We start from the raw sequence: 21,503 nt of genomic DNA on the forward strand, positions 1-21,503 counted from the left end.
TGTGTTGCCTGCTTCCCATTCTGCAGCATTTGAGGTTTGTAGAAGTAGTTGCTTATTCCCTGTTCAAAGCAAAGGAAATAATACTGTGGTGGATGTCAGAATGGATTGCATTTTCTAAAACCACATGGTTTCATCTCTCACCCAGCCCAAACAGGCACACAAGTATTATCTGTTGACCTTTCCTCATACAACTGACATCTTATTTTTTAATGGATTGAATAATTAGTGTCTGGGCAAAAGGACAGCTTTTGCTTTTGTTCTTCTTATTAACTACTATTTTCAGTTGTGGCTATTGATGTCATGGGAATGACACTGAAAAAGTAGTAGATGCAAAAGTGAACAGCAACATAATAGAGTCTTGAAGATGTAATCTGTGAAAAGACACTGAAGAATTGAGTGTTCCCAGCCTCTAGGGAAAGCACTTGGGGAAGCTGTGATAGCATCTTAACCTCTGTAAGTAATTGCTAGAAGCAGCCGAGGCACACTGATCATCGGCAGACCACACAAACAGAAAACGCTGCTGCATTCTGATGGATGCATTTTATCGCAGGTCAGTGTTCAAACATAGTATCTGGAAATCAGCAACAAAATGGTAAAAGTATGAAACCAGAATCCAAGAAGGCACTTGTTAAGGAAGATCTGCTGAGCTAAGTGTTGTTCTTTTTGAACAAATGCACACCAAGTGGAGCAGCCAGCTTAGAGCATAGACTTAGGTTCCTCCCTGTGGTTCTAAGGATGCGAGCTGTTCCTGTTGGTACACATCATGGAGCTTACTCACCCAGAAGCTTCACTTGCTGCCTTTGTCTGATGCGAAGGCCCCAACAATAAGACCAGAGCATCACCGCTTGTCTCATTACTTGGTTCTTTACAATGTAATTTTTCAAGCGATCCACTGACGCTCTTTCGAGTGATTAGAATAAAATACATAAAATACACTGTACCCAATGCTACAGTGATTTCAATGGAGGGGAAGTGACAGACAGGAATTACACAGTATTAAAGGAGCTTATTTCTTCTGAAGTAAGGCAAGGTCTTGCTAGATCAGTCTGTTTCTCCCCTCCCCCAAGCCCCTGACTGCCTGCCCCCTGATCCCTGCCAAGTCTCTTCCTCTTCTCCTCTCTGCCCTTCTCTCTTCTCCCCTTTCCCCCCTCCTCTCCTCTCTGTCTATTCCCACTGCCCCTCAGTCTTTACAGGTATCAGTCTGGAACATGGTGGAGGTGGAGAACAATCCACTAACTCTCACCCTGTGTTGCTGCCTTAGGGCAGCTTGTGGTGGGGTAGTGCTGAGCAGGCTGAAGTTTTATGTGGGCCCCCCTATAGAGTTATGCAACCGATGGAGCACATCTGGCCAAGGAATAGCTTGGCAGCTGCGGTGCTGATTGCAACATCAAGTATTGAGAAATAAGACATCTTGGTGAGGTTGGGGATGTGCAGTGGTCATGGTGTTTGTCATTTCAGAGTCTTCAAAGGTTTTAGAAAGAGGGAAGGCTGGGGCGGAGGGGGGTGGTGGGAAGAAGCATGCCGAAGGCCCTGCTAGCTGAGAATGTCAGTGAATCTGTGTTACAGACCTCAGAGAGGACAGCCGTGGTGAAGTCACCAGCAGTCACTAGACTAGAGAGACCCATATTGATCCCGTAATTGCAGAGAGCATGAAGCCCCGCCCTCTGGGATTTCTGGGATCTGTCTGGGGTATGTTCCACTCAGGAAAGAAAGCCTTAGTGATAAGAATAACTTCAAATACCAGCTTGAAGGGACAGAAAGACTACTCATCACTCTCAGGACTCACCCTGCACTAAAGCTGTAAGCTGAGGCTGTGAGCAAGGAAGAAGAGCAGTCAAGTGAAAGTCCAGCTTGAAGAAGATGCTGTTGGTTAGCGTGCAGTCGCATCTCTCATGTGGTATCCGAAGGTTTCAGAGTTACTGAGATAACTACGTGCTGGCCCACGTATGGGGACTAGAAATCTTAGCACTTCAAATGGCAAGATTAGTTAGTATACATGTTTTAGAATACAATTAGGTGAGGTGTGTTAATCATCACAAAATGTGTCTTCTACTCCCTTTAGTCCCATTGTCATCTGTCTGATTTCCACCCCAAGGAACTAGTTCATAAAATGGAAAAAATAAAACAAAGCCCTGTGTCCAGAGATGCTAATATGGTTTTAGCCATAGTCAAATGTGTGGCCAACAAGATACTCAGGAGTAGAATCTATGAGGATTGTGTAATTCATCCCAAGTAGAAATAGCTACTTAACAAAATACAGTCGAGGGTCGTAAAATAAAGGTAATAACTGACGAGCCTGGAAGATGCTGAGGGTGGGAGAAGTTAAAAGATTAGAATGTTACACATGTAAAAGAAGCATATCAAATATGTGGCTGTGAAATATGCTGCTGTGAGGAATACCTATGTTAGGGAAGAGAATACCTTACTTCTTTTTAAATTCCTAAGTTTTCTATGGCATAGTTACCTTGCTTTTGTTCAAGTATGTAACTTTTAATATTTAGCTACTTAAGGTAAGTAGTATAGGCCTATTAACCAGGTGAATAAATGGAAATGTGCTTTCAAATCTTTAGAAGCCAGGCATTCCATATCTCCCAGCCAGCTCGGTCCCAGGTGTCCTGTTTACCTCCTAGAAAGGAAGATAGGTAACTACACATGTCTCATTTCACTGGGCTCGGATCTTCTTACTGAGATTGCAGTAAATGTTCTGCTTCCCCCTTCCTCCATTTTCCTGGCCACTCATGCCACACGTGTGCTCCGACATTCATCTCTGGACTTCAGCATGCTCAACTTCTGGACGCCCTTAAATGATTATGTCCCAGATGCTCTGACTTGAGTAAATAGTCTAAAGTTGGCACGAAAGACAACCAGATTTTAAAAGTAATTAAGCACTGTTGGCTTTAAATAGCACCTCCCCCCCCGGATGTCTGTCGTTTTCCTGGTGAGTATAAAAATATTGAAATTTTAATATTTAAATATTCATAGGGCAGTTAAAATATCGAGTGAAGAGATCACTATTTTTTGGGCAGTTAGCCACGGCCCATGCGTCTCATATATAATCTCACTGTATGCTAGAAACGGTTTCCTCTACTGGGAGCCGGTTATGCCCTGCTTTTTTGGTTGATTCATTATTTGCATAGTGTGCTTGTATAAGATCAATTAGAAAGACCCCCATGGCCCATTTCTCCAGATGAGGAGGCCGGTCACATTTAGAGGGACTCACATAGCTGATGGAGATAGGAATAGAACACAGCCCTACAGGTGCCAACTCCCAAATCTCATTTGACCTCATGCTAAATAGTTAGTTTGTTTGCTTTTTAAATCTTCAATCAATGCACAGGACTGTATCCGATTCACCACAGTGGTAGAGTTAGAAGGAAACTTGGTTCTGACCATTTGACAACTTTTAAAGTCTTGGGTTTGCTTTCACCTCGTTTTCTGTCCTCCTTTCCTCTTTTCCCTCCCTTCTTTTTAGTTCTCCTGTCACAAATGATAAATGTATTGCGAGTGCTGGTTCCTTAGACTAAATATCCTGCTTACTCATTACCGGCGCTTTGTTGTCCCATTTGTCTTTTTCTTTCAGACACGACGATCCAAATGCTCTGTTGAGTTTGGGAGGCCTTTAATATGTCATCGGGCCTTGGTACAAGGAAAGGGCAGGTGTCCACCTGTGAAAAAGCAATAAGAGAGGGGATTAGTTCCCCAAATCCAGCACGGGGCTTGCTGCGCTGGCCAGCATCCAAGCTACCGAAAGCCTTCCACAGCTGGCCTTGGGGAGCCACCGAACGCAGCGGGACGTGCCCCCGTACGCTTCGGGGGGTTGAGTAGATGAGTGGGATGTGAACTTGGAAGCACAGTTTTTGGACAAATCTAGCTAAAGGATATTCAATATTGGTTCCTCAAAGCCCAGAGCCTTTGGTTTCGAGGCTGGCTACTCCTCTCAGTTTTCCAAGATGTACTTTCTGTTGAGCTGAACTGGGGAAAGTTTTCACCTCCCTAATCCTCTTTCTCCCATCTCATCCTTCTAGTCCTCTTTACTTCTTTTCCTTCTTAAATCATTACCATAATCTTGGCTTCAAAACAATCCGCATCCGCCAAAGGACCGTCTCACGGGGGCAAGATTACTTTCATGTGTGGCCTAAACATAGTGCACAAACTTCTCCCTGGAAAAGAAAACAAAACTCTGCCCTAGAACGTGAAGAATCCATCCTCCTGTAAAGAAACCATCCGACTGTACTCCCCATGTCCTAAATGGCCGTCAGTGAAACCAAATAGAGGTTCCTGTCTGGCAGGGAAACTGTCCACTAGGGGGGAAAGAGCCTACACCATGATTCTAATTTTAGAGCGCTGTAAAGATAAAAATATTTCCACTATTTTTTTTCTACTCTAAGACTCAAAGACTTGTACTACGTTTGAACTGAAAGATTCCCAATTAAAGCTGGTATAATAGGCAACTAGGTGGGTGCAGGGGACTCGTCTCTCATTGATAGTATCACCCAGAAGGTGTGGACAGCTGAAAAATGCACATTCTAAAGGGAGTCAAGTGAAAAAGTTTTCATGTTTTGGGGCACTTTTTTTTTTTTTTTTACAGAGTCTTGTCATGTAGCTCCATCTGTCATGGAACTCAGTATGTAGACCGGCTGACCTCATATGTATAGATAGCTACCTACTTCTACCTCCTGGGAGCTGGTATTAAAATCATGCAGCACTACACCTAGGCCCCAAAAGCTTGCTGGTTTTGTGCCCATAGGATGGTCTTGTGCAAACCTTGCTACACGCAAGTGGCAGGCGCTCAGCAAGGAGCTCGGCTGCCCAGAGCTCACTGGTGGTTTACTGTTGCTGTGTTTCTATGTGAAAGCCCAAGAAAATTTAAAGGCTGCACCTGTGTGTTGGGGAATTCTTTGAAGAAATTAAAAAAAAAAATGCTGTGTAGGAATAGAAATAACTTTGTTTGAAAACCATCAAAGTGACATGATGCAGTTAGGTTTGTTTCAGATTCACTCTTTTTCATAGATATGGGGTCAGAAGCTATCAAAAGTGCTATCATTTTTCCTTGACTCAGGGCTTAGAGATGACTCAGGTCAGCTTCTTGTCCTCAGGTGTGTGGTAACAGGAGATGGAAAGAGACTTGCAAATAAAACATTACGGTGTGGTGCTACAAAAACCCCTATGATGGTGGCAGTGGGAACGGTGGTGTCGTGAATTACTATCAAGTGATGTGGTCTAGGCACCAAAGACCATAGATGTCATACTTAAGACAGGCTGAAGGTTAGGTATTTGAGAGCTGCTTTGATATGCTAAGTACTTGTTTTAGTGCTTGTTTGCTTTTGCATTAGAGATCCAGCAGTCTCCAGGAAAATGGCAAGGACAGTCAACATAGGAGGAGAGGAGAGATGACTGTGCTCTGGCGTGTTCTCAAACTGCCTGACAGCCAGGGCTTTGGCGCTGCCTGTGACAGATCTGGGCTTGGTATTCATTTACTCCATTTAAAAATGAGTGTTCAGGGGCTGGAGAGATAGTTGTCAGTGTAGCGCTTGCTGTGTGAGCACGAAGATAAGAGTCCATCAAAAAGGGCTGCACATGGTGGTGTGCACCTGTAATTCCAGAGCTGGGAGGTAAAGGCAGGTGAGGCTGATGGTGCGCGGTGGCCTAGACTAGCCTAGTTAGAAGACGCCAGGCCAATGGGAGACCTTGTCTTAAAAGCAAGATGGTTGACTGCTGAGAAGTGACATTAAGGTTGACCTTTAGCCTCCACACTTACGTGCATAATATACCTCTATGTTTACCCATACACATGTTTGCACAACTTACACACACACACACACATACACACACACACTCTCTCTCTCTCTCTCTCTCACACACACACACACATACACACACACACACACAGAGGGGAGGGAGAGAGATTCAGCTATTTCTATCGTATAATACTAGGTAGATGCTTATTTTAACTTCACTGAGCAAGTTTCTGCAGCTGTCACTGAGCCTGGCTTCAGAGGATGTGAGCGTCACTCAAGGGCAGGTGGACCATGTAAAGGAGCCTGACAGGATTCTTCTTAGCTCCTGGCTCTGGATTTACATGACTGACAGCACATGCGGGGTCCCATACCTCTACCAACACTACAAAGGGTAGTCGTGTTCTGCTTTTAATCTCACCAAATTGCATTTCGTCATTGAATGCTGCTATGAAATTATAATTAAAAAATTTAAAAAAAAACCCTGCCAAACAGTGACTTCTTCTGATATGTCATCTTAAAGAGTGCCTTGTCAGTCACAGCTCAACAACCTAGTCCCAGTGACCAACCTGGGAAGAAAGTTTAAGTGAAAATGAAAGTTGTTTAATACTTATCTGGATATGATTTCTTTTAAACTAATGTTCAGTGTTTGGTTACTCATAGAAGAGATAGCATAGAATTAATGGAGTTTATCCTTTAAACAGACGTACATGTTGATAAGGCATGTAAAGGACATTATCAGCCACTGGGTATTACTTGGATCACTGCAGCAACATTTGATGATAGGACAATAAACACATCAAGACACATGTGGAAGACATTTTTTTCCATCGTCCTAAAACAGGAGGTTGCCCTGCCTTATTATAACTGATGACGAAAGGCTGGCTACTGTTCACCCTAGCTTGTGATACGATTGAACGCAAGCATCCCCACTTCCTGGGAGCCTCCCAGTTCTCTGCGTGGGAGCAGAACGTGTGGCACAATCAAACGACTGGGCTTCGTGGTTGCGTGTACCCAGGGAGAATGATGGGGGCTCCAGAGGGATTTGTGTGCCTGCAATCAGAGCCTGGCCACTTCCCCTTCCCAAGCCCTTTGGAATTTCTCAGCTGCAGCCATCAGTCCGAGGGGTTAGATGAGCCTCCGTATGAAGCACAGAATATTGCTTCTGTTCATCCACCCCTGACGGCGTTGACAATGCAATGGAGCTGTGAGCCCCGGCTGAGTTTCCTACCACTGCACTGGACACTCTGCTTCCCCACCTCTATCCTGTCTTTCCTCAGGCACTGGCTACCCTCTGTGCACCTGTAGAATTGAGCACTTGCCCATTTCCTGGCAAATCAGCAGACTTAACTGGCATTCTTGTAGGAATGCTTGCTGAACCTCAGGTTCCTACTCTTGTAAGCTCTAGAGAACACAAGTGGGGGTTGTTGAGTAAGGAAGTATATTTTGTTACTCAAGGAATCATGGTGTTTAAGGTAACACAAGTTCTGGGAGGTCCTCCCATGTTGCAGATGGGATATATGAGGTTCTCCGAGTCTGATTTTCTAGCCCTGAGTCTGCCATTTCCTAGTTTCAAAGATGGCTCAGATCAGTATTCCTGGTGGAGACTCTGAATCAAGGTGCTGTGTGTCAGTGGAAATACCTGAAAAGATTTCATGGGTTAAAATTCGTCATTAGGAAGAGATAAGTAACCCCATAGATTTGGTCTCTGCTTTAAGATTTGTGCTCATAGAGTGGCTGTACTATTTTTTATTTATTTAAATAACTTATTCAGATTACATCTCGATTGTTGTCCCCTCATGTTTGTGCTTATAGAGTGGCTGTAATATTTTTTATTTATTTAAATAGTTTATTCAGATTACATCTCAATTGTTGTCCCCTTACTTATATCTTCCCGTTCCCCCCTCCCTCTTTCACCTCATTCCCCTCCCCTAGGTCTGTGACAGAAGGGGACCTCATCCCCCACTATATTATCACAGAGTGGCTGTAATATTATTATCATATTATTATCTGCTGACGGGGTAAAACATAATAACCATTTCCGTGAAACTGGCCTCCAGTTGCTCCATATGCTAAGTACAAAAGCCAGTGTTCTCTAATGGATGCTTTTTTTTTTTTTTTTTTTACTACTCTAAAGGTTGGTGTATCTCATCTTACAAAAAGAAACAGAGGATTTGCTTAGAACTAGCTTGCCAATATCCTCTTACTGCTTCCAAGGCTAATACCTGATGACTGTGGTGATATTGATAACAGAGGGAAGTTTGTTGCACTTACCCATGTGTACAAGTAGTATCAATATTTTTATTTTTTATCCTTCAAGGCTCTAATTTGGAGACTGTCCTTGCCTTTTGATCATGCCTGTTTGCCCCTCATATCCATCTAGGCTAATGAGTTTGATTCACCGTGTCAAATACTACTTACTTATAGTGCCTCTTTTTTTGGGGGGGGGCGCTCCCCACTTTCCTTTTTCACCGCGTGTCTTGGCTTCTGTGGGAGACTCATACTTGACCTTCCTACCTAGTTAGTTTTTTCCACCACATGGCTTTCTCGAAGTCGTCACTGGCTGGTCAATATTTAGTTCCTTCCTGTTACCTCCTGGAGGATTTCCTAACAAGTTCAACTTGAAGGCTTCAAGAAACTGTGCCAGTTGTACTCACCCAGCCCTATTTCAGATGTAAACCCTTACTCAGTGATGGCACAGTTAGCTACAGTGCACAGGGTTAGGTATGTTTGCTTTCGCCTTACTCGATTCTGTCTCATCTCCTTACAGACTGTTTTTAAGTGAAGGTGTCTCCTTTCTGCTCTGCTGCTTTGCTGTTCTCTAAGGGACTAGGGTAGAACCATTGCCATTTGCAGTGGGATGTTGTTAGATACCAGCTAATGTTAAGCTTTTTGGTCTTCCCAGGTAGAAACCAAATCTTCCCGTGCAGTGTTAATAGCAGGAGCCACTCACTCTTTGACTTCACATGTTTTACTAGTCAAGAATTGCTTTAGCTAGGCCCGTGTTTATCTTAGCTTAATGTATTCAGAAAGCAATCGCTTTCAGTCAGGTGCCTAGAGGATTTATTATATTCATAGTAATCCTTTCTCACGCTAGTATTAACAACTGGCTTCAAAGCGTACCAGCAGAGCTTAACCATTCCTTAATAATGGTTGTATAATGAGGTGACTGCTCATGGGAGATGACTGAACTTGATGAGGCCATATATATTCACAGATATGCGTGGGATGGAATATAGATCATGTCAAGATGGATTAAGATCCCAGTTTCTTCATTTTTGTTAGCACTCAAATAGAGGTAACAATAAAAGGCAAATGTATGAGAAACTAGTCTATTGAGCGTATTTCACACAATAACTCTTGCTTAAGACTCTTGGGTTATGTATATTCCCTAATCATCTCAGTTATGGTGGTTTCTTTTAAAACATGATGCGCTTACCTGTTTACCGCTTTAGCTGGCAGCACAAACCTGGGAGAGTGGGGCCTAAAACTGAAGCAGACTAAAGCCTCATGCAGTCAGGGAATTTACACTCTGAGGGTTGGCAAGAGTCACCCACACAAAGTATAGAATCGCAAGGACAAGCCGCTTGCAGCAAAAGCATGTTTTCCACACAAGGCGTATGAGTACCAGCAGCGGAAGGAGACCCTCTCCTATCCTGCTACACCTGGGAGGAGCCAGAGACACATTCCAAGACGTTTTGAAGAAACTGAGGTCACAAGACTCTTAGCTTGTTTTCTTAGAGTTTTCTCATGTGACTCCACTCTTAGACTGGGTTCCAACACCTACCTATTGCTAAATTAAAAACAATAACAACAACAAAACACACATATGCACATCATACACACAAGCACACGCACGCACGCACGCACACACACACACACACACACACACACACACACAGGTGAGATAAGGCAGATACCATCACAGTTGGTTCTGTACTTACCGTAATAGCATTTTCTTTACAGTTTTTCCCCCTCTAATGTCACAGGGCATCACAGTACAAGGGTGTAATCAAAACCTGCTCAGAGGAAGGACAGCAGGTTACCAAGAAGAGACTTGATGCCCTATGAGCATATACAGGAGGAGGTAATCCCCCTCAGGAACAGTCATAGGGGAGGGGAATAAGGAGAAAATGGGAGGGAGGGAAGAATGGGAGGATACAAGGGATGGGATAACCATTGAGATGTAACAAGAATAAATTAATAAAGGAGAAAAAAAAACCCGCTCTGTTATTTGGCAATGTCTTATGATGACAAAGTTATAGAACAAAAGGACTCAAATTACCGTCTATGTCCATTGTGTGTCTGGTTCTTTCTTTCTGTTTACAAATCCTTTAAAAGATTTGCCAGCCACCACAGACTTCACTAAAAACACGTAAGCTAACATTTTCATTTAACTCTTTTTTTCCTGTGAGCTTGGTAACTAATCTTTTAAGAATACGACTGTTACTAGGTATGTGACCACCCCTCGTCGGTGGTCCATAATCTTACAAAGATGCATGCCTGGTTTCTGTGCCTATGCCCTGATGTCGTGGAACTCTCTCCCCTGCAAAGAGAAACTTTAAAAAGAGCTGTCCTGCTAAATCCCCAACAGGATCATAGGGCAAAACGCTCTAGTAGCATAATAATGAAACACATTATGTGTGGTGACAGAGTGATAGAGATAACAACTGTGCTCCATCAGCCCCCATTCCAGCCACCGCGCTGCAGTGTCACACTGTTTACAGCGGAGCAGTGTCTGTTGGAGGCTCCATATTTATTATCTTATTAAATACTCAGAACAGCAAGAATTTACTGGAATTCTCTGTCTGGATGGAAAGAATCTATGTTGAAGCCTTAGAAGTTTGTTTGCACTGGGCTTAGAAGTCTCTTTCTTCCATTGTTTGTGTAGTCACTTCTAGTATGTTCTTCTGAGTCTTCAGTCATTTTGTGTGTGTGTGTGTGTGTGTTTGTGTGTGTTTGTGTGTGTGTATACCTAGCTATAAACCTCATAAATGTCAGTTAACTTTGAATCAACATGAACTGCGTTGATTAAACTGGGGTTAGACTAGACTAGCTGGTGGAAATTCGAGGAGATTGAGATCATTGAGCTCTGTCTAGAAAAAGAATGGATTAGAAATCGAAGTCATCCTCTCAAGGAAAGCTGTGACAACTACACTTGCAGTTCTGATGTGTCCCTTGCATTTATTTAAAGCATTTGAATGACGGTTATTAGATCCCTAGCTGACTTGAAAATGAATGGGTAAAGCAAGAGTCATATTCCTGATACTTTTCATGAAAGGATAAAAATTTCCTTTGCCAGAAAGGCATCATTGCTGTTCAAGAACTCACCCAGTAAGTGTCTTCTGGTGCTCCACTTCCTTCTAGACCAGTGACTTGTAGACCAGTTTGGATACTTCCCCCAAAATGCCTTGTGTTCTACATATAAACACTAAGCATGTGTTTAGCCTCTTGGTTGACTTTAGATGGTCTGCTCTTAGTGAATGAATAAATGCTCTTAGTGCATTTATTCTGCACTCAAGAGGGCTCTTTCCTTTCTCTCTCTCAATACCTTCCATTGATCACATTTGTTTGACGAGGCCTGGGTGCTACAAGAATATAGTTTCTTAGGTTTTTTTTTTTTTTTTTTTTTTTTTAGGTTTTTAGAAGTTTTATATGGGGTTATCAAATGTTTCCTATAAAAGTTTGGAAGCGACACTTTTTTAAAGTTCACAAAATTAAATACTGGCTTTTCTTATTTTAAAAAGCTCTCTAAGCACTTTGAAAGAACAACTCTTATAACTGCAAAGGGCCATTACTGTAAATGTTCGCAACTTATTAAAAACATATGATCTACTTAGGGCATAAAAATAGAAGCTTTGCGGCGTCCTGTTTGTTGTTTGTGACTGAAGCCTGGCCAGTTGCTGTGATTCATTCTCTAATCCTAGCATTTAGGAGGCTGAGGCAAGAGGATGGGCGTTCATAGCCAGCCTGGGCTCTGGAGCAAATTCCAGGCCAGCCTGTGCAGCCAGACACTTATCTCAAATGAAAATCAAGCAAAATTACCATAAAATACAGTGAACAATTTTGCTGGCAGGTTATTGGCTAATATATTTTTATTAGTCTATCAATGTGTAAGAATGGAGCCCTTGAAGTATTTGTGAGGTTATCTCTTGCATTTTTTTTTAAAAAAAAGATACTTCTCCAGTTTTTAAAATGGAATTGTCATCCTTTAGTACATGTTGGGACTGAGGGTCCAGCTTAGTTACAGAGCACTTGCCTGCCATGGACAATGCTAAGGTTAACCCTTGACATGCCCCAAGAGGTCTCATGTAGATATTACCAAGTAAGTATTGCACATCTGAAAGCTCTGTAGTAAGAGTGATGGAACTCAGCTGTAACTTTAAATGACCAATTATTTATTACAATTTCCTTTCTTTCATGAATTGTTGTTCCATAGTAACCTGAGGGAATTTGAAACAAAAGAGCACACATGAGAGATAAACAAGCCTGTGTTATGTATGGTAGAAGGTAGGCTGGGGCAGGCAAAACCTTGGGAAGTATATCTCATGAGTAATACGAAAGAACTGTTCGTTTAAAAATGTTTACCTGCTGTGAAGTGAAGCTAGTGTGTACAAAATAGGCCATGGGTAGCGTTTGTTCCAAGTTTAATGAAGCAATTGCTAGAGAGGACCTCTGGCTGCTCACTCATGGTGATGGCGAATAAGGCTAAACCTCAACAGTAGGTCTCTAAGATACAAAGCAGGAGAGTGATGAAGTGAAGCATGCTGGGAAGTCTCTGCAGGCAGCGTCCAGTCTGTGAAGTGTGGGTTTAACAATGACCAGCAACAGGCCACGTCACAGCACCACCAATGGACTGAAGGGCCCTTTATCTGCTCTAGGGGCCACTTGTATGGAACACATACTGAAATGTGGGTCTTTATAAGCCCACTGTAGCTGATTTGGCTGTTTTGGCTTCAAACAGGTGCAACCCAGTTTGACAATCAGGGTGCTCTGATGGTCAAGCACAGTGTGGAACGGTTTGGGTTGGGTTGTATGTGAGCTCTTGGGTGTCTTGTACCAGAGACATTTTATGATCATAGAGGGAATGCATTTTAGTCAGCAGTCTTCTATCAGGCATTCGCTGTGTAAACCTCGCGATTCTAATTGTAGAATGAACAGCTTTGGGCCACCTTTGAGGAATTCTAAGCACCAAATAATCAAGCAGGTGGGAGGCCTCTGCAGAAGATTCTGCTTGTAAGGTTAATCCAAAGATCTGAAGGTAAACCTGGTTTAGGCTGCTGAGGATGAAAAGGCTGGTTTGAGAAGGATAACCCGCCATCTCCTCCGTGGACAGGCAGGAGCTTCCCTACCGACAGCTGCCTACAGATGTTGGCATCCTAGTCTAGGACACTGTGCCTGGAGGAGGGTCCCAGCATGCACTCATGTCTCTGCAGGCCTCCCGACTCCCACATGACCTCCCTTCTGCATCTGGAAGGTGCCTCTTGCTCGGTCCTTCTTTGACCAGTTCCTCAGTCTCCAGCTCTTTGCTTTGCTTTAACACCTCAGTTTTCTGCCTGCGGAAGTTCAAATACAAGCATCTACTTGAGGGATGTTTGCCCACAGACATGGTTCAGGGTATTTTTATATGTTTTCCTGTAATGTACTTCGAGAACCCTGAATCTCCTGGAGGTTATACTTCTAAGATGTGCATGCTTATATAAGAGGTAAAAAGTGTTGTGAAGTACAAATAAATCTGTGTAAAAATGTCATTTTTTAGAGTGCTCAGAAAGATTTCTTAAGCTTCATTTTGAAACGCTGACAGGAGAGGAGAGGAGTAAACAGGTGCTAGAAATAAGGCTTAGAATAGACAAGTTTGGTAATCTCCTGAGATGAGAGCGTTCAGCTGCCTCCAGCAATTGCCTACCCTCAAGGCCATAGGACAGCACACAGACCTGACTGAGGCTCACATCCAGCAATGTGCTCCTAGGGCCCATTAGGAGTATTCAAAGGACATTAACCTCCTGGACCAGTGTCTTGATTAAGGCTTCTATTGCTGTGATGAAACACCATGACCAAAAGCGACTCGGGGAGGAAAGGATTTCTTTATTCCATACCACTGTTTATCATGTAAGGAAGTCAAGGACAGGAACTTAAGGCATATTCTTAGAGGCAGGAGCTGATACATGGAGGGATGTTGCTTACTGGCATGCTCACAATGGCTTGCTTAGCCTGCTTTCTTATAGAACATCAGCCTAGTGATGTCACCTACAGTGGGCTGGGCCTTCCCACATTCAATCACTGATTAAGAAAATGTCCTACAGGCTTGCCCACAGTCAGAGCTTATGGAGGGAGGCATTTTCTCACTGAGGTTCACTACTCCCAGATGACTCTAGCTTGTGTCAGGTTAACATAAAAACGACTCAGGCCAACCAGAAAACCTGACTTATTCTAAGAGGCTTCTCCATGATAGTGATGAGCTGGGTCTGTCCACAGCTGGGTTTCTACTAATTGGCTTAAAAGGCATTAGCATTAAAGTTATCTTTTTAAAACCAATTTTTTGCTTCATCCCAGACTATGTGTATTACGGTGTTGCAGAGAGAGTAAGATCTCCTGGAGGCATGAGTCCTATTCATTGTCCTGGATCTACTAATCCTGCAGAGTAATCAGGCCTGTCGGCTCCCTTTGTTTTATGTGGTTCACTCTTCCTTTCACTGCTTGGAGATTTCATTTGCTTTGTTTCTGTTTTTTTTTCCCCATTCATATTCTTGAAAGCAGTTCCTTTTGCAGAGACTTGTCTTTCTGTCGATAGAAGTCACTGAAAAGTCTCTTGCAAGGCTCTCGCCAAACTGTAAATAAGCCTCGTTTCCGGTGTCTGTGTGTGTTCCTCCATCCCCTGCTTGGCTGGCACTCCATCACTCAGTTTGGAATGGAAAGGGCTCCTAGCTTTTTAATGCTATTTCAGTCAAGACAGTTTAATTAGGGTCAACTTTTAAAATATGTCGTGCTTATTAAAATGAAAGATATAAGTTAATTTAGCAATTCAAGAATTCCATGGGATTGGCACTTTATCATCATTGTTTCCGTTCGTTTAAATTGCTTATTTAAGAATTTCATATCTTTATACAATGAAATATGACATCTAACCCCCATCTTCCCCCCAAACTCCCCATCACTACCTCCTTTCAACTGCATTTTTAAAATAATCCACAAAGTCCACTTAGAGCTGCACGTATGTGCATGCGTGTGGGCCACCTGCTGGAGCATGAGAAACATATCAGTAACCACATCCCCAACAAAGGATGATTCTCTCTCCCGGAAGCTATCCATACCCTCACAGTTCCTCAGGAAGGGTGGAGCCTGGAGATGGTCTGACCATCCATGTCCCCTCTGTGCTAGGATGTTGGCTAGGTTGAGCTTGTGTAGGTCTTGTGCCTGGCGACCACAGCTGCTCAAGCTCATTATTGCAGGAAACAGCATTTCATATCACTCCCCCCCATTCTCCGGTTCTTAAAATTTTCACCTCTCTCCCCCTCTCTCTCTCTCTCTCTCTCTCTCTCTCTCTCTCTCTCTCTCTCTCTTCATTGTTCTCCAAGCATTGGTGGTGGCAGGGTTAATATAAATGTCCCGATTTAGGGCTGAAAATTCAGTCTCTTATTAACTGCTGTCCACTATAAAAAGAAGCTTCTCTGACCAAAGTTGAGAGCAGCCAGTGTCCATGGGTATAAACATAAACATTTAAAAGGTACTTTGGTGGCATGGGCATTTAGCAAAATGACAGTAGCAAGTTCTACCTTAAGCCCTAAGAAATTCCAAACCATGGGCTTTTGATCAGAATTGTAGTACTAGGCATAAAGTTCCGCTCCTGGGCAGCAGGTCTCAGATCCAATCAGAAAGTGGTTAGTTGCCCCATTATTGTTGTTGCCACTGTTGTGCTGGTTGGTTACAGTAAATATTGTAGCACTCAAGGTCCAGCACCGGGCAAGACCAATGATGATGTCTTCTTCTTCCTCAGCAGCCGGTACTGTGAAAGCTAGCCGAGGATGGAGCAGGTTTTCTGGTCAGTTTGAGGTTTATTTCTCTGAATCCAAAGCATGTGGTGTCTTTGGCAGTAGGGTCTTGTAGGTATGCTCGGCAGCCAACCAGCAGTGGCAATAGTCTGTGTTGTTTTCGAGGCCTCTGGGGCTTCCCTGACAAATTACTTGTACAGAGGTACGCCACGCCCAGATGCTTACCTCTCACCACATCAAAACGGAACACCAAATGGATCAAGGACAGCAACACAGAAATTTCTAGAAGAAAAAAAATAGGGTGTACACATCAGCTTGTACAAATGGCTGAGAAAATAAGACCAACAGCTGACAAATGAGACCCTGGGAAACCAAAATTTTGTGCACAGCAAAGGAAGTGGTGAGATGAACGAATAGGCAGCCTACAGAAAACTCTCCATATCTTCATCTGGCAGGGTCAGCCTCTAAAATACACAGAGACTAAACTATCTCAACTATAAGACAGTAACCCAATGTAAAGATGGGCTACGAACAAAACAAAACAGTTCCAAAGAAGAGCTACAAATAGCTAAGGAACGCTCTAGAAAGTGTCCTGTATCTTTAGCCAAAGGTGAGGCGCAAATGAAAACATTTTTAAGATTCTGCCTCACCCTGGTGACAGTGGCCGTCATCGGGAACACAAAATGACAACAAACGCTGGGTGTGGATGTGGGGAAAGCGGAACTGTTGGAAGGAGTATGAACCAGAGCAACCACTTTGGAAATCAGTCTGGGAGTGTGGGGGAGGTTGAGGGGTGTGAAAGACAGGGTTAACCCAAAGGAAGTGGGTACAAAAACCATATGGGAGGCAACAACCCAGTTTTTTTCCAGCTGTGGGATAAGAGAACACATGTAAGAAGAAGAAGGGCAGTAGTAAGTGTTAGGAGGCTTGGCAGGGCTAAGGGTGAGGAATAGAGGGAGAAGAGCGTAGGTAGGGGCGGATTGACTAAAACCAAGGATGTATTAATAAGCCTTGTGGAAACCTAATTATTAAGCTAATTTTAAAATAAAACTTTTAACAAGTTTGAACCAAATTACCCTGTATGGGTATACAACGTCATTATGTTTTGGTTTTTGTTTGGTTGTTTGATTGGTTGGTTGCTTGGTTTATTGAGACAAGAGTTTCTCCGTGTAGCCTTGGCTGTCCTAGAACTTGATCTGTAGGTTAGGCTGGCCTCGAACTCACAGAACGTGCTAGGACTAAAGACATGTGACACCACGCTTACCGTGAGCTTACCATAAGTTCTGTGTGGGTTTTTTTCCCATCATCTTTTGCTGCTGCTGTGCAGTTGTTCATTGTCCAATTCGTTGTTTCCATTTTGTTTTTCACTTTTTGCCTTGATCTTAAATTTAGAGGCAAGACCCAGTGTTCTCAACTTTACACAGGATTTCTTCAAATTTGGGTTCACTCTGTGCCAGCAAGATATCTAGATGCGGCTGAGAATTTTGTACAGTTTGTTGGTTCATTAACCATATGTTAGAAGTTGCTCGCTGTAGACTTCTGCTTCCAGTTGTTATTATAATATACTCTTCCTCAATTCAATATTTTTGTAGGCTCAACATAGTTTAGGCTATCATCTTACAACTTAGTTTGGCTTCACTGTCTCTCAAATATTATGATATTCTTTTAAAAAAAAACCCTGTCACCTTTGATGGATGCCATCTTTCAAATGTCTTGCACTCCATCACCTTCTGTTCCCTGGTTTCTGTGGCATTTTATTGATTTCTAGAAGATTTACCTTTGAATAATCAAGGAAGACATGTTCAGAAATAGTGCTACTCTGCTCTTTGGGTTTCTCCGGAAGGTTACATTGTTTCTTTGATCACTTTATTATCCCCTATCTTTCAAGGAATATTTAAGCTAATTTTAGATTATATTTAAATAAAATACTTAGTAAAATTATTATTTTAACTTCATGCATTTTACTGGGTTTTATTTTTTTGCATTTTACTGTTTTAATGAAGTGTCCTTATGAAGAATAGAAAATAAGTTAATTCCCAGTGAATAAATAATTGCTATTTCTTGGTAAGTCAGCAGTCAGTCAGAATGCCTCAGATTGTAGCCTCTGGTCTTTTCGATGGTGTCTCTTTACCTTTGAATATTTATAAGTTTCTTTTATGAATTTAAATGTGGATTATTCTTGTTTGCCAGTTGAAGCATAAATCAATTTTTAGAACTCCTAAATTCTCTGATTAAAAAATTACTCTTTTATTTTTAACAGTGGCTTCTAATGTTAACCATGTCCAATCCTTGTGAGCCTGCTAAGTTTCCTTGGTTTAAGTGATTTCACACCACAAAGGCCTGATTTCTAATCTTAAAGCAATTATAAATACTGGAATCTGTCGGTACATATGTGTATGTGTGAGTTTGGGCAAGTGTACAAATTTACATTTTGCTTATACAGTAAGGCCCTACCATGTGTATTTACTTATTTAATTTTCCTGTCCCAATCTTTGGAAATGTCTTGAGTGTGCATGGAATTCTCCTTTTATTCCCAAATACGGAAAGAAATTCAAAAGTTGACTGATAGTTTGGATTTTGTGATAAATCTGGGTCTCATAACCAGATTTATTCCATTGATTTTATTGCTTAATTATTTTTTCATTACCCTGCTATCAGCACAGATGGCTACCCTTCTCTTGTGTGAGGTTGGGGGAGAAGCTAGGTGGCCAACCAGCGTTTCCACTGCTCATGGTAGTGTCTGTTTGGAGCTGATAATTCAGGCCCATGATGACAATCGGCTGTGTCTCTGGAACTTTCCAGAGTTTAGAAGTCATCAGCCCTGCTCAGCACTTCATTCTTTAGCAGCAGGCAGCATTCTGTTTTCCTTGGCTTTTCCTCCCAGCAAGCTTTGTAAGCCCTCAGTCCTCATTGTGAGTTGATTACTCTCTTCTGTTCAGTTGAGCCATAATTCAGTAGAAGCTATTTTCACCCAAGGAAATGTGGATAGAAGCTGTGTAATTGAGAGCAATGCCTCCAAGTGCAAATGGCTACGATTTGATGCAGTGAGTCCAGTGCACGCTAGCTTGGTTGTCCTTTATAGGCAACTCACTGAAATAAAAAGGGTGGGGCCTTTTTCACCTTTCTGAATAACTATTCATTAAGAGAAAATTATTATGTCTCTATTGAAAAGACAGACTCAGAGATATAACCTACATGTAATACACTTAATAGAGGTCATGAATTTATCCAGGTAATACTCAAGGAATTTCATTACATTCACATTTAACAGAAATATTTTTAAGTATATTCCTTTTTATCTGTGTGTTTGATTAATTGCTATCCAAATAGCCTCAAAAGAATCATGTTGAACTTGACTGAAGATAAATAATAGTTATTTAGATTTGATTCTTATCATTTGAAACCTTCAGAAAATAAATACATCTCAGCTGCTTGTTTAGCAAATCTTGTCTATATTGATGGGATGTAAATGGGATGAACAGAGATTCTGACTCTTTAGGATTTTTGAGTAGACAGCCGTCTAGTCCAGCATTGGGCATGAAATACAGCTTAGCTTTGCTGCAGCACAGCGAGCATTGACCTTCAGGAACATCTGGTCCCTTTCTTGAAGCTGGTGGTGAAAAGCAGTGGCCAAAGAGGTAGAAATTATGTAGCAACCATTATACAACCAGATAAGCCATGAAAGTATACTACAAATTATCCTTTATATTTCAGGTCCTCCAGGGAAACGAGGCAAGAGAGGCCGAAGAGGAGAGTCTGGTAAGTGTCTGTCTTCAAGTTCTAGTGCAGTAGCTATGTTTGTTCCCATTAAAGAATTTAAGCATTGTCCATTATGATTTAATAACCACCCCTCTCCCCAGTTTTAGCTTGCTTGTCAATCAATGTCAACCCATCCATCCTATGCTCCTTGGTGTGGCAACATCACCATGTATCCTCTTTGGAGGTGGCCAGTGCTGGGGTATTTATTTGTTTTGGCACTCTGAAAACCTTGGAAAGCTCTATTATTTTATCCAACTGGCACAGTTTGTCACACTGCTATGCTGTTCTTACGGACTGTGGGAAGGGCTCCTGGTACAGCTACAGAGCTTCAGTGATGAGACCAGTACCATTTAGTCTGTCTGGAGTTTCCATGTTATCTTGGAGGAAATGGAGCAGCTGAGTAGACTGCCTAGGGCTTTTGCAGTCCTTTGTCCTGACTCCCATTTTAATAGTTTGTGCTTCAGGACAGATTCCTATCAGTAAAGTAAGATAGAAAAGGCCAAGACAGAGCAATAAGGGAGCTCTTACTCTAGGAAGTCTGAGATTTGGAAGGGTCAGTATCCCTATGGCTTTCTTCCCTTCATGCTGACTCCAGCACGCTCTGAGATGGATTCCCCACCACCTAACGTCAGTGTTTACCAATATTTAAGAAATCACTGGCCAAGTGTTGAAATAGTAGAACCTAGCTTGCACACAGATCAGGCATTGGGCTGAACTTGGACACCTCCTTTCCCCTTTCCCTTCCAAAAAAGATGGTAAGGTGAAAAGGAATCATGAAAATTCACCAACTGGGCAGGATGGCTGCTGAGTTCTGAGTATTCTCAAAAGCCATCCATAAGCCTCCCTGAACCCAGACAGCTGGAAACGTGGGTAGGTAACCCCTCATAACAGACAGAGGTCATAACAGAGGCTTCATCGTGTCCTTTAAAAATCAGAAATGTTTGGGTTAGCATGCGGAGTAATGGGGCTCATCATGACATCTTCATGCATATGTGTTCAACAGTATGTTCTGTTCCCCCACTCCCTGACCCCCTCTCCACTCCTCTCATGCCCCATGCTCTACCCCCATCCACATGGTTCCCTTCTCCCCCTCCCCCACAAATAGTTTTGAGAGAAAGAAATGACAAAACATTTTTTTTTTTGGAGTCAGACAATCATTAAAATTATCTGTTGTCAAAAGAAACAGGATTAAGAAGGTAGAAGAAAACTGTGTGCTCATGTAAAGTCCTATAGATGAGACAGAGGTAAAAGTACCTCCCAACTGCCTAGTTCCTTGGACTTGGGTTTTGGAGCATGTGGTATGTGAAATGCAGGGATGTCCTCAGTTTGTGCCTGAGTTCTAGTTTAAAAGAAACCTATAGAGATGCCAGGACTGAGCTTCATGCATTGGCGGAAGCGTTGAAGGGAGGATGTTCTTCAAGGACAGCCTCCAACAAATGTTAGGCTTTGCTGATTCCACTCGGTGGATTGCACTCGGTGGTTCTCTGGAGTGGTCCATCAAAAGCAATCAAGGGTCTCCCAGCTCCTGTTTTACATAGGCTTTTCTGTATTGCAGTTTCCTTTCAGGCTTATAGAGCCTCTCAGCTTCGCATAAGCAGGCTTTGGAGAACCTGAAAGTGTGTTCAAATTCTGTGCACAACTTGCGCTTGGGCATCAGTTCATTTCTCTGTCGTCCCAGAGGTCTGTGGTATGAAGAGACCCCTGTGTTCTGAGTGTCCTTTGTGTTCTTAGAATTGTGATGATGGTTATGATGGTTTGTCATCTGTTAGTCACTAATTTCTCTTTCTTTCTCTCTTTTGTCTCCCCCCTTTCTTCCCTGTAGGTCCTCCTGTAAGTATCGTCTGATGATTTTGGTTCCCTCCATTAATCAGGATCCACGTATGTTAAAACCTTGTTAAAAACAGAGATATGGTTGAAAGTTCATTTAGGAAAATGTGACTGGCCTTTTATGAATGTTTAAATGTGGAAATTTTTTTTTCTTTACTACACAGCTTAGGTGCCACTATCGGGGGTGGGATTT

General features: G+C 42.5%; 1 protein-coding gene across 1 annotated transcript in view; it reads left to right on the forward strand.

Moving 5' to 3' along the window:
• Window positions 1–21,503, forward strand: part of COL25A1 (collagen type XXV alpha 1 chain) — a 400,933-nt gene that overhangs the window by 176,876 nt on the left and 202,554 nt on the right. The window contains exon 3 of the mRNA XM_084756859.1: window positions 19,439–19,512. Coding sequence (XP_084612985.1) covers window positions 19,439–19,512 — 74 coding nt within the window. The remainder of the gene's footprint in view (window positions 1–19,438; window positions 19,513–21,503) is intronic.

This window comes from Acomys minous, assembly GCF_964271855.1.
Source record: "Acomys minous genome assembly, chromosome: 14".
Taxonomy (NCBI): Eukaryota; Metazoa; Chordata; class Mammalia; order Rodentia; family Muridae; genus Acomys; species Acomys minous.